The sequence below is a fragment of the Hylobates moloch genome, unplaced genomic scaffold (assembly GCF_009828535.3).
Source record: "Hylobates moloch isolate HMO894 unplaced genomic scaffold, HMol_V3 SCAFFOLD_12, whole genome shotgun sequence".
Lineage (NCBI taxonomy): Eukaryota > Metazoa > Chordata > Mammalia > Primates > Hylobatidae > Hylobates > Hylobates moloch.
Genome location: NW_026652287.1, coordinates 3257825 through 3270213, shown reverse-complemented (window position 1 = coordinate 3270213; position 12389 = coordinate 3257825). Strand labels below are relative to the sequence as shown.

The following is a 12389-nucleotide window of genomic DNA, read 5'->3' as shown; positions in this document are numbered from 1 at the left end:
GCGCCCGGCCTGAACCTCGTTTCTACGTAATACCTAAAATCATTTACATATCAACCATGGTGAGCTTTGGGAAACACTTATCTATGGAGAGAACTACAAGGAAATGATAATATGTGGCTTTTGTTACATATTTATCTAAGTTAACATAGGAGTACAGTGAGGAAGATTTTGCAAATGCAAAATGCAATTTGATGGACACAGCATAATTGGTTATCCTGCAGGCAATGCTTAGTCGAAACAGATATGATAGCTGGGATAACATTCATATGTTCATACTGTTATGATCAGATTCTCAGCAACCTAACTTCTTCAAACAGGGAAGGATGCAGTTCAACTTAGATAAGAGATCTTCACTCACTCCTGGTGAGTTCATCACTAGCACAAAAGTGTCTCCTTAATACATAAAATTAAACCTGTCACAGTGACTTAACTTCATTAACGCAACTTCCTGATAAATTAGCAATACAAAATCTATGACTCTCAAGCTAATTAAGACCGCTTCTTTCGCATTATGATGATCAGATTCTGACTTTTAAGAATAACTGGAAAACATTCAAAGAGGGTAGGAGAAAATTATAAAGCAAAACAGCTTCTGAAGCAAAACCTACTAATATTATTAAAACATCTACTCTGTCATCCATTTTCCAATTACCGTTAAGAGAAACACGTCTCATCGCAGCCCTTCACTATCTGTAATCATGGAGCGTGATTTCTCTTTGTTTAGTTCTCCAAAGGCAGAAGTAAAATGAAAAGTTTCAAAGCGGGGATAAAAGTTGAATATATGAATGAATACATCGTATTTTAAAAATCTCTATTTTAGTTGCAGATGTCTTATGAAATAGGTAATACGTGCACACGGCAAAAAAAAAAAAAAATCAAACAGTTCACATGGTTCACTGTAAAAAGTAATTTACATTCCGCCTTTTCTCCCAGCTTCCCAGTTCTCTCCAGTAGAAACCACAGTTGCCAGTCCTTTGTGTAGACTTCTTGGGACATAGTCTGCTCGCAAAAGTACCCTTCTCTGGGTTTCCCCAAATGCAGCCTCATTATACATGCAGCTATGCACCTTACTTTTTGGACAAGCATACAGAAAACCACTAAATATGTGTGCATACAGATTTGAATCATAATACATATATAATAGAGATATGGTCTAATTCTAGAACAAATTATCAAATTGAACAAATATGTATAGACAGCCCACTGTGTGCCAGACACTGCTGTATGAGCTGGAGCATAGCTGGAAAAAGACCTGCTCCCAAAACTACAAGACTTCCGTTCCAGAGCTTCCTCATTAAGCAAAGCCTTCCTAGCTGCTGGGTAAAATCCCTACATCAACACATTTGTCTATCAACAAAACACCTGTAAAATGTACATCTACATGCATGCATGCATTTGCATACCTATATCACATATATATGTTCTATATGCATATATAATATGCTGTATGCATGTATACACATGTAACATATTATACACATATAACATATTGTGTGTGTGTGTGTGTATCTGTACGTGTATTACCTTTTTCCATCATCCAGACCCATAGTATGAGGAAACATATCCTGGCCTCCGGAAGACAAGAAGAAAAAAGATGAAAAAGGAAACAGAAAACTGGCATCAGAATCTACAAAGAGATAAGGAATGGTCTTCATTTAGAATGAAGAATTAGGGCTTTTAAAAGAAGAGCTTTATATTCTATTCAGGGTACTTGTTTCTTAAAGAAGATACTGACACAGATGAAAGAAAAATAAATGGCAAACACCATGCATTTCTGCATTTGGATGTGCTCCGAATGTGCTGAGATTCTGGAAGCCCCTGGAACTATAAAAAGGCAGCTTACATTTCAATGGGAAGGAGCCACCATTGGGCCACCCATGCTCTCTCTCTGTGTCCAAGATGAACTGAACTATTTGTCAGAAATTAACAATTAAAAAGGCATAAATATTTTCTAATGGTTCAACTCCCTCAGCCTCTCATAGACAAGACTGCAACTACTGCTTCTACTAATACATAAAAATAGATGGCAAAAGAAATCACAAGAGAAAACAAAAGTTCACTGGTTGAGATTCTTTCCCCTAAATTTATTCTTTTCTTCTGATAAAGAATAAACACATCTATTCATCCACCCTCTCATCCATCCACTCATCCATCCATCCATTTGCCCATCAATCTATCCATTTATCCATCCATCTACCCATCCGTCCACCCACGTGTCCATCTATCCCAATTTTTGCTAACTACAAAACACAAAGGAAATATTTTATTGAGATAGCACCTTATTTCCAAATTATATTACTGGTACAGACATGTTTCAATGTGTGTATCTATAAATTCGTCCAGTTCACCAGTTTGGCATACTATCACTACACAAACATATCACTACATACATATCTAAGACTGAACGCAAATACAGATTTTCTCTTCCCCCTCTCATTTGCTGTACAAGCAAATCTTCAAGAATAAAAAGGAAAGGCCCAAACGAGAGCTGCTGATAATCCAAATTCCTAAAAACCAACGTCGAGCAAAGAAGTACAGAAAAGAATCCAGATCAAACGATCCCCGCATTGGTTTCAAATGCTCCTTGGTAATAAGCCAAAAAAAATCATAATAGTTATCAGCTGAGATTCCTGAGCTCCCTGTTAGAATAAATAATAAAATAAAAGGATATTTTCCAAACACTGAGCTATGAAGTTTAAAAATGCACTCCAGAAATAATGCATGGCATACCGGAATTCATCCTTTCATTATTGTTGAAATTTTTAATAGAATCCTGAGCAAAAAGCAACATACAGGTGACAAAAATATGTGACCAGACTAGGAAATCCCCAGAGCCACAAATGAGATTTCAGGCAAGTGCAATAAAACAAGAACTACTGAGTTTCCGAGCCTCCCTTCGCCCAGCTGTGAATTGATTGTTTCTAATTTGGTGGCTTTCAGAGACAGATTCAGGTTTTGATTTCTCCCTAGAGTGATCCACAATTCCCTGCAGTTCTACTGCAGATAGTTCACTGTACCATCAGAAAATGCCTGCCCATGAATACAATCATATGCAGTATATTTAAATATACACTGCAAACCTGGAATGCACCCGTGTGAGGAGAGACACGTAGGCTCTGGTTTCTAACACTTGCAAAATGGGCCGTTTCATGAGACATGCAGAGTTTCAGTTCCTCTAATAACATGGACTAGAAAGAGGTCATGTTGAAGAGGAACATGGTTTGTGGGTCAATTCCACCTGCATGGTGCAGTCCTTGCAGGTGATACGGTGCTCTGCTGGGGTTTTAAGTAGGTCCGCTGTGAATAATAGCCCACCTTTCCCAAATGAAAGATTCCATTCATCTACCTGGAGGCCCTGATAGAACAGATGACACACACCAAATGCAAACCACAGTGGAAATGGTTGTTAGCAGTCTAGGAAAAAAAAAAAAAAATCAGGCCACATTTGCAGCTGATCTGAATATATCGGAGGCCGGTTGGGACTTACCTGTTTTCCGAGCCAGCCGCTTTCTTCTGACAAACGATGACAGCTGGTGCATACTTTCCAGTGTAATCCGTGCGTTCCTTGACATCCCAAATGGAAGGGCTGCTGGCTCGCACGCTGATGATGTTCACGCCTTTCTTCACCTTTGCCCTGTTGGAGACAGCACGTGTGGGTCTGAGTCAGCTCTGGGGAAATCCCCGGGTCATGCTGGTTCTAGGAACACGGGGAGCTTAATTGCTCACCGTTGCCTTGCAGGTGTAAGCTCATGTATACTAGGATTTAAACACAAACTTGCAGTCGCCTTCCAAGCCATCTGCCCTAATTTCTTTCAGTTATTCCTGCCTTTAATAAAGAGCTAGAGATGGTAGACTGACAGCCAGCAAACATTAGTTACAGAAAGAAATAGAATATCGTTGCACTAGCTTGTATCTTTAAATAAAGCCAAGCCAAACACAGACACAAAACTACCTGAAAACCCTTAGCCTGGCCAAACTCAACAGAAAAAGGCAATGAAAGTGCAAAACTAAAGACTGAAATAAGAACGCACATTCATTGAATGTCTCCCAGTACCAGGCACTGATGGACATTGTGTCTATATTATCTGATCTTCCTAGCAAGGTTCCAAGCCCAAAATGAGGGGGCTGAGGTTCAGACAGGGGAAGGAACAATGACGGCCTCAAGTGATCCACCTGCCTCAGCCTCCCAAAGTGGGAGCTACTGCGCCCAGCCCTGTTTGCTTTTTATAATCTTGTCTTCTTACTGTATGCTTTCCATTCCATATGTTCTTTCCAATTCAAGTTTCTAAAAGAAACAGAATAATGAAACCCCATCTCGACTAAAAATACAAAAATTATTTGAGTGTGGCGGTGTGCCCCTGTAGTCCTAGCTACTTGGGAGGCTGAGGTGGGAGGATCACTTGAGCCTGGGAGGCGGAGGCTGCAGTGAGCTGAGATCGACCCACAGCACTCCAGCTCGGGTGACAAAGTGAGACCCTGCCTCAAAAGGAAAATAATAACAAATAAAATATAAAATAAAATGCAAACAGTTTAATTTTGATTTACAAGCTGGCCTAGAAGTTTGAAAAAGCTAATGTTTCCTGCTGTGTTTTCTCTTAGTCCTTCAGCGGAAAATAGGAAAAGTCTTGAAGCGAAAGTCCCAAGGGGAACCTGGAGCACGTTGATGGCACCTGGGCAGAAGAGGATGGTGGGGGCGGCCGACCTGGAGTTCCTCCAGACTTGTAATCATCGTGCCTTATCAACACGCAATAAGGCAATGGCGCCAGAGCCCACATCTCAAAATCCCTCTGTCATGCCAGAGGAGAAAGTGAGACCATCTTCTGCTATTAATATTAGGGACAAAAGGCGCGGGGGAGATGACACTCATAGGACCAGAGCTTTGAGAAAAAGCAGGACACATCTGTCCCTAACGCCAAGGACACTATTTCCCATGGAAACAATTTTAAAATGTAGTGTGCAGAAAAGACCTGAGGCCACAGGCTTGAGACTGCCCTCCTTAGGAAAGCCTGCTTGCAAGGTTGGCTGGGAACTTGGATTTGGGGAGAGTTCCCTCCCTTTTCATGGTCAGAGGGGCTCACGGTGCCTAGACTGGGCAAATGAGGTGGTTTATGCTGGACACTTTGTTTTCTTCTAGGAGCATAGAATTTTGGTATGTGCCAGGCAGACGGTGCCCCCATGAGCAGTCCCCAGTGAAAACCCTGAACTCCTGGGCTCAGGTGAGCTCCTCTGGCAGTGCTGTCCCAGCTATATGCTGGAGGAATTGGAGGAATTAAGCTCATCCTGCAGACTCCATGGGGAGAGGACTCCTGGGAGCGTGAGCCTGGTCTCCTCCCCTGTGCCTTTTCCCTCTGTGGACCGTGCTTTGGGTTCCTTGGCTAATACATCGGAGCAGTGATTCTCACTACATGCTGAGTCCTGTGAGTTCTCCTAGCGCCTCGTTGGACCTGGGGGTGGTCTTAGGAACCCCCAGCACACATACTGATATGGCGAGTCCACAAAGAGAGAAAAAATTACTTCTGAGGTGTGGCGCTACTGCAAAAGTTAGCATTTTTAGAAAATGATCATCATGTATAACATTATTTCTATGGGGGAAAATACATGTTTGATGTTTTAAATAATCATTATGCATGCAAACACTTTGAATGCAGTCGTTTAAAAATTGGGAATTGCATGCAGACGCCAAAAAGCCATCTGACCTTTCTAGATACTCAGGTGAGACACTCAGCGAATAGTTACGATTCCTGCCTTGCAGAAACTCATTTAAATTGTAGGCAACCAAGATGTGGTAGCGAACAAAAGTACAATCCGCTGTGGACAGCTACTATTATATTAAGATGAATTCTAAAGGCTGTCCCAATTACTCTGAAGTGGAATTTTATTGAATCAACATTGCTTTAAATAAATAGGTCATCAACCTGGCTGTGACAACCTTTTCATTATACAGGAGATATCAGTACATAGGCCTTTTCTGATATATAATGGGCTTATATTTTTCTGAAATTTTATTCCTAAGTAGGCTATTTGGAATTTAGATGATGTTTCGCCAATGAATCCTTTTCAAGTTCTTAAGAAAGGACACAGTGGCTTGTTTAACCCATGAAGTATTCAACATTTGTTGCTAATAATTCTACCGTAGCAAATGAAGCTACAGTCGGTAGCATTATTTCTGCAAAAATGTTTTTTCCTGGAATTTTATACAGGACACTGGGAATTGTCTTTCGGAGACACAGAACATTTTCATAATAGAACACACATTTCTAGGGCATGTTTTAGATGTTCGGAATTGGAGAAGGCATACTCACTCAAGAGGTATCCTTGTGTGTGAATATCAAGTAAAATGTATGCAATAAATTGGATAGTCATTCTTCGGAGATGTAGACACGGTATTTACTGAACACGGTGTGTGTTGGGTTAATAATTTTGAAGCACGAATCTCAGAGCTGTCAGTGGCACCATTTGGAACCATTAAGGTAGTTCCTAGAACACATGCCACTGGGCTCCACTGGGTCTGAACCAAATGCTAATTTCTCCCCTTGTTTAGGACAACTGATTTACTTACATTCATTAATGGAAGTTTTACAACCTACTTGTGGTTCAATAAATACAGGTTACACTGACAGCCTCATTACACAGAGTTAAACATAGCACTTGGTTTCTGAAGATACTTTGCTGTAGATTTATTCTTAATAATATATCTACCATGGTGATGGGGGAAAGCCGTGATTTTCCCCATAGTATGCACATGCACTGTGAATGGGTACCAACAAAACCTGCCTGGGGTTAAGGGTATATTGTGTTTTTAAAACATAATAGAACTGCAGGGACTGTGTATATTTTATATACATATATATATAAATAAATATATAAATATAATGTGTGTATATATATGTATATATATATATACACGTAATGTAGAATACATATATATCATAAACACGCACACGCAGAGTTACAAGTACAGCATACAGGGTTCAGAAATGTGGTGCTCAATTGTTGCATTTGCTCCCCGTACCCAATCTCTTTCGGGGGTAGCAGCATCTTCATTTTGCTTATATGACCCACCCCTCTGCCATTCTATACCACCATGGTAGACTTGTAAGTCAAGGGTTTCTCCCTCCAACCCTGGACAAGAGGTGGAGACATGACCTAAGCCAGTCCAGCCGAAAGATTCTCTCTGGAATATAAACTTGAACAAAGAGACACAGCAAATAAAAAAGGCTGGGGGAAATTCACCCAGCCTTGTGGCCCTGGTACAACTGTCTATTGCTTCCTTCTCTCTGGTTTGCAGGAATTAACACAGCTAACATTTCTGAATCTGGTTCTCAGCCTTTCCTTTAGGCATATAAATATTCCCCATCCTCCCATCCAGTCCCTTCTTGTTTAACGTAGCCTGAGTTATTTATGATCATTTCCAATTATATAAGAAGGGGAGGCTAAGATTCAGTGACTTCAAGAACAAGGAAGTGTATCTCCTCCTCCTGTGAACATCCATTGCTGGTAACCCAGGTTGTTGGGTGTCTGTTCCACTCAGCCATTCGGGGATCAAGACTGAAGGCATCTCTGCTGTTTTTAATCTGTAACTTCTAATGTCTCTGTGCTCATGACCATCCCAGCCAAGAGGAAGAGGGAAAAGCAGCAGACAAGAGCCAAGGATTTCCTCTTAAGCAGGTGAGCTGGGCATTGCATGCCCAGATTCCCTCACCTCCCATTGGGAGGAGCCTAGTCTCATGGCCACACCTGACTGCAAGAGCAGCGAGTGCTGGGAAGTCAGTCTCTACCTGGACAACAGTATCCCCACTGTGACCCTGTCACTATGGTGGAAAGAGAGATTGATTAGGATGGAGGATTTGCATCTCCCTCCACCACAACCACCAGGGGACTCCAAATGATGGGAAGTGTCAGCCTCCTAAAGACTATAAATTTGAGTTCATTCTCCAAATCGCTGTGTACAGAGACTTAGGCTGACGACAACATTGCCCCAAAGAGAAACTCCCTACTTATGCAATCTTGTCAGTGGAAGTGTTCTTAATATGCAACCTGAATACAGGCATATTCATGTATGAAATTCACACTGGGGCTATTGAACTAATGCAAATGTGTGCTATAAAGAACGCATAGAGACAGAAAGCAAAATTGATGATATAAAAGTGGGATAAAGGGGAATTTCAGTGTTTTGTTTGTTGGGAGATTTATTTAAGATTTGTGTGTGCATGTGTGTGTATGTTTGTGTGTGTGTGTGTGTGTGTGGTGTTAGAAAAAAATGAAAGAGGAAGAGAGAGCAAAGAGAAAGGAAGGGGGGCGGGGAGAGAAGTTTTGCTATATAGAGTTCAAATTCCAAGAAGAGAAATTTGGATTGTGTGTAAGTCTCAGGCTGTTTGTTCATAATGAACATAGTCCTGTTAGAAACTATTATTGGCTAATCAGCTATCCGCAGGCTGATATTGGCTTTAATCAATAACTGACTGTAGAATTCCAAGGAATTGGAGGAAGGAAGATAGGAAGAGATCCAAACTTCTGGACTGCTTCTCTCACTTCTGAAACGAAAGATTTGTCTACATGTTTCTCCCCCAGAGATTCATGTGGCCACATAGTCTCTGAGTAGATGAAATCCTGGTAAAATCTGATACCTCCATTTTCAAGTCCCATATAGGCTCAATCTATGGAACAATACACAGTGTGCACCCACCAAACGGTGCCACACTCTTACGCATGTAGATTTGGTGATGGCATTCCTCCCAGTTAATTAATGAAAACATGCCCTTTGCGGTCACAGCAAAGCTTTTTTGAATTGCTCCTTGTCTCCTTACTTATTTTCTCTCATTAATAGTGACAGAGCATAAAATAAGCTTCAATTTTTTTATAGGTCGTAGCTATATTAACATATTTTGCAATCACTCTTGGCTCCTAATTTCCAGTTGACCAGAAAAACAAATTTATGACAACCTCACTTTCCAATAAATCAACATGTTGATATAGCACATAACATTTTGCTTATATGGTGAACCACTTCCAGCCCGATCTGGACGTCTTGGCCCTGCCCTCGCCAGCAGTTACATGGATATGCCTGCTTATGCTGCCACTGTCAGTATTTTAGGAATCATGTCCCACTTTTCACTTTGGGAGACACCAGGTCCCTCTTTCTATTACTGGAATATATTTGCGAAGTCTCCTTACTTTGTGACTGTTCCACTATAGCCAGTTAAAGACCAACAGTGACGCAGAAGAAAGAGCTAAGCCTAAAGTAACAATGTGAATGATATGGTTCCAACTTCTTTGTCATGCACCCCTATCAGTAAAAATATTTTCATACGCGGCCGGGCGCAGTAGCTCACGCCTGTAATCCTAGCACTTTGGGAGGCCGAGGCAGGCAGATCACCTGAGGTCGGGAGTTCAAGACCAGCCTGACTAACGTGGAGAAACCCTGTCTCTACTAAAAATACAAAATTAGCCGGGTATGGTGGTGTATGCCTGTAATCCCACCCAGCTACTCAGGAGGCTGAGGCAGGAGAATTGCTTGAACCCGGGAGGCACAGGTTGCGGTGAGCCGAGATTGTGACACTGCACTCCAGCCTGGGTGACAGAGTGAAACTCCGTCTAAAAATAAAAAATTTCATATGCAACCTTTATATAGGTTTTTATGTTTATAAACTTTACAGTTGAACCGTGGGTTGGACTATTGAAATAATGTGTGCTACAAAACACACATGAAAATGGACATTTTAAATCTTGAGACTAAAAATAATCAGTTGCCAAGTCCTGATTTTAGCCCATCCTCCAATGAATCATTTTGCGTTCCCCTTAGGATGTGCTCACCCCACGTTAAAGCAGACCACTTGAATCCCCTAGACCCTTTAATTCCCAGGAACAGGGTGCATGACACACAGCAGCGGCAGTCATGTTACAAGGAAGCTCAGCTCTAAGTGTTCATATCAATATTCACATGGGGCTTAAATGCTCCTGCCAGCTCTAAGTGTTCATACCTTCCCTTGTACAAGGGACTCTGTTTTCCCACTGCCCTTCTGGTGGGTAACGTTAAATTTAGAAGTAAGACCTGTGACTTCAATGCAACCCATTTTTGCTGTCTTGCTAACCATGAGGCATTACCAGGGCTCTAAATGGACATGAGGAAGTAGAGGATAGTTCGAGGAGACAAAGAGAAGAGGAATTGGTTCACAGAAGAAACGGGGGGTCTGCACACCCCCACAGGGAGAAGCCAAGAAAGGGGAAGCATGGGGGTACGGCCTCCACTGCATTGAGGGAAAATGATGGGAACAGTTTTCAGTAACTGGTGGATTAATAGAACATTAAAATCCCTAGAAGCAAAGCTCAGCCTATCATTAATTAGAAAGCACAAAATAATCTAACGTTGAACACTCAAACTGCAGAGTCCTGGTCTCATCTACGGGGCACGCAGGCCAGGTGCTGCCAAAGACAAATCTTGACTTTTATGTGAAATTCCAACATTTGAAGACATTGTCCAGGACAAAAAGACATCTAAAGATTTCAAGTACAGCAATGTCATCTGTCACTTCTGAAATGTACATGAGCTGTAAATGAGGAAGTTAAATATCTTCAGAATGAATGAATGCCTGAATCAATGGACACACACAAAGATATAAGGAAGAAAGCAAAAAAAAAAAAAAAAAAAAAAAAAAGCACCTGAACTTCCATCACTTTACACCTAAGCTATCCGTAATTTAGTCATCACTTTTCTGTGTACGTTTCCGTGCTCAGTCTATAATTTTATATAAATAGGACCATGCCGAGGGCTGCCATATGGCCATGCAACTTGTGACTGGCCAACCCCAGGAGGTTTATTCATATAGAGTATGATATGAATGGGGCCTCATACAGTGGAGCAGTATACAACCTGCACAGCTGTGCACAGTAGCTGTGATGACAGTAGTCCCACTCTATCCTTGAGGATACAGTCCAAGACCCCCAGTGGATGTATGAAACCATGGACAGTACTAAGGCCTATACATACTATGTTTTTTTCCTACACATACCTATGATAAATTAATTTATAAATTAGACACAGGAGGAGATTAACAATAATAACTAATAATAAAATAGAACAATTATGAAAATATACTGCAATACAAGTTATAGCAATGTGGTCTCTCTCAAAATGTCTTCTTGCACTGTATTCACCCTTTTTCTTAGGATGACGATGAGAGGTCATCAAATTTCTACACAATGAGATGAAGGGAGGTGACTGGCACAGGCCCTGTGATGCAGCGTTCTGCTACTAGTGACCCCTGGTGATAGGTCAGAAGGAGTGTCCTCTGCTGCAAGTGATCCTGGAGCTGTGAGTCTTGATGTCAATGGCTGGATGTCAGGAGGAGACCATGTGGGTGACAAAGGGGGCAGGCATCTCACGCAGGAGCGTTGCGAGTACAGGACAAAGGAATGATTCACGTCCCAGGAAGGATGCGGCTGGCAGCACAAGATTTCATCACACTACTCAGAATGGCAGGCATTTTAAAACTTGTGAAGTGTTTATTTCTGGATTTTTTTTTTTTTTTTGAGATAGACTCTTACTCTGTCACCCAGGCTGGAGTGCAGTGGCACGACCTTGGCTCACTGCAACCTCTGCATCCCAGGCTCCAGTGATCCTCCCAGCTCAGCTTCCCAAGTAGCTGGGACTACAGGTGTGAGCCACCACATTTGGCTAATTTTTTCTTTTTTTTTTTGAGACAGAGTCTCACTCTGTCACCCAGGCTGGAGTGCAGTGGTGCGATCTCAGCTCACTGCAAGCTCCACCTCCCGGGTTCACACCATTCTCCTGCTTCAGCCTTCCAAGTAGCTGGGACTACAGGAACCCGCCACTGGCTAATTTTTTCTATTTTTTTTTTTTTCTTTTAGCAGAGACGGGATTTCACCATGTTGCCCAGACTGATCTCGAACTCCTGGGCTCAAGTGATCTGCCTGCCTCAGCCTCCCAAAGTGTTGGGATTACAGGCGTGAGCTACTGCACCCAGCCTAGAATTTTCCATTTAATATTTTCGGACCCCAGAAAGCAAAACCTTGGATTAAAGGATACTACTGTATATTAAACCTGCTGCTTTGATCACAGATCATCCTGATCTCTTTTCTCTACCAGCTCAAGAGACAAAGCAGCTCAAAGCCAGAAACGGGCTAGCCACCTGCCAACTCAGGGGAGCCCAGCGGGGAGAATGACCAAAGGCACAGGGCAAGTGACACGGCCCAGAGGGTGAGCCAAGCGTGGTGTCAAGTCTCCGGCCAGGCTGGCTGCTGGCTTTGGGGGCCTCCTGTCTCTCCTGGAGTACATCTGAATCCACCTATTTCACTCCATTAAGCCTAGTCTGTGGGCTTTTTTTTTTTTTTTTAATTGCCAGCACAGACAGATGTTCAATGGCTTTTAA

General features: G+C 42.0%; 1 protein-coding gene across 1 annotated transcript in view; it reads right to left on the bottom strand.

Moving 5' to 3' along the window:
- Positions 1-12389, bottom strand: part of TMEM132D (transmembrane protein 132D) — an 832732-nt gene that overhangs the window by 455177 nt on the left and 365166 nt on the right. The window contains exon 3 of the mRNA XM_032168279.2: positions 3488-3634. Within this exon, the coding sequence (XP_032024170.1) occupies positions 3488-3634 (147 nt within the window). The remainder of the gene's footprint in view (positions 1-3487; positions 3635-12389) is intronic.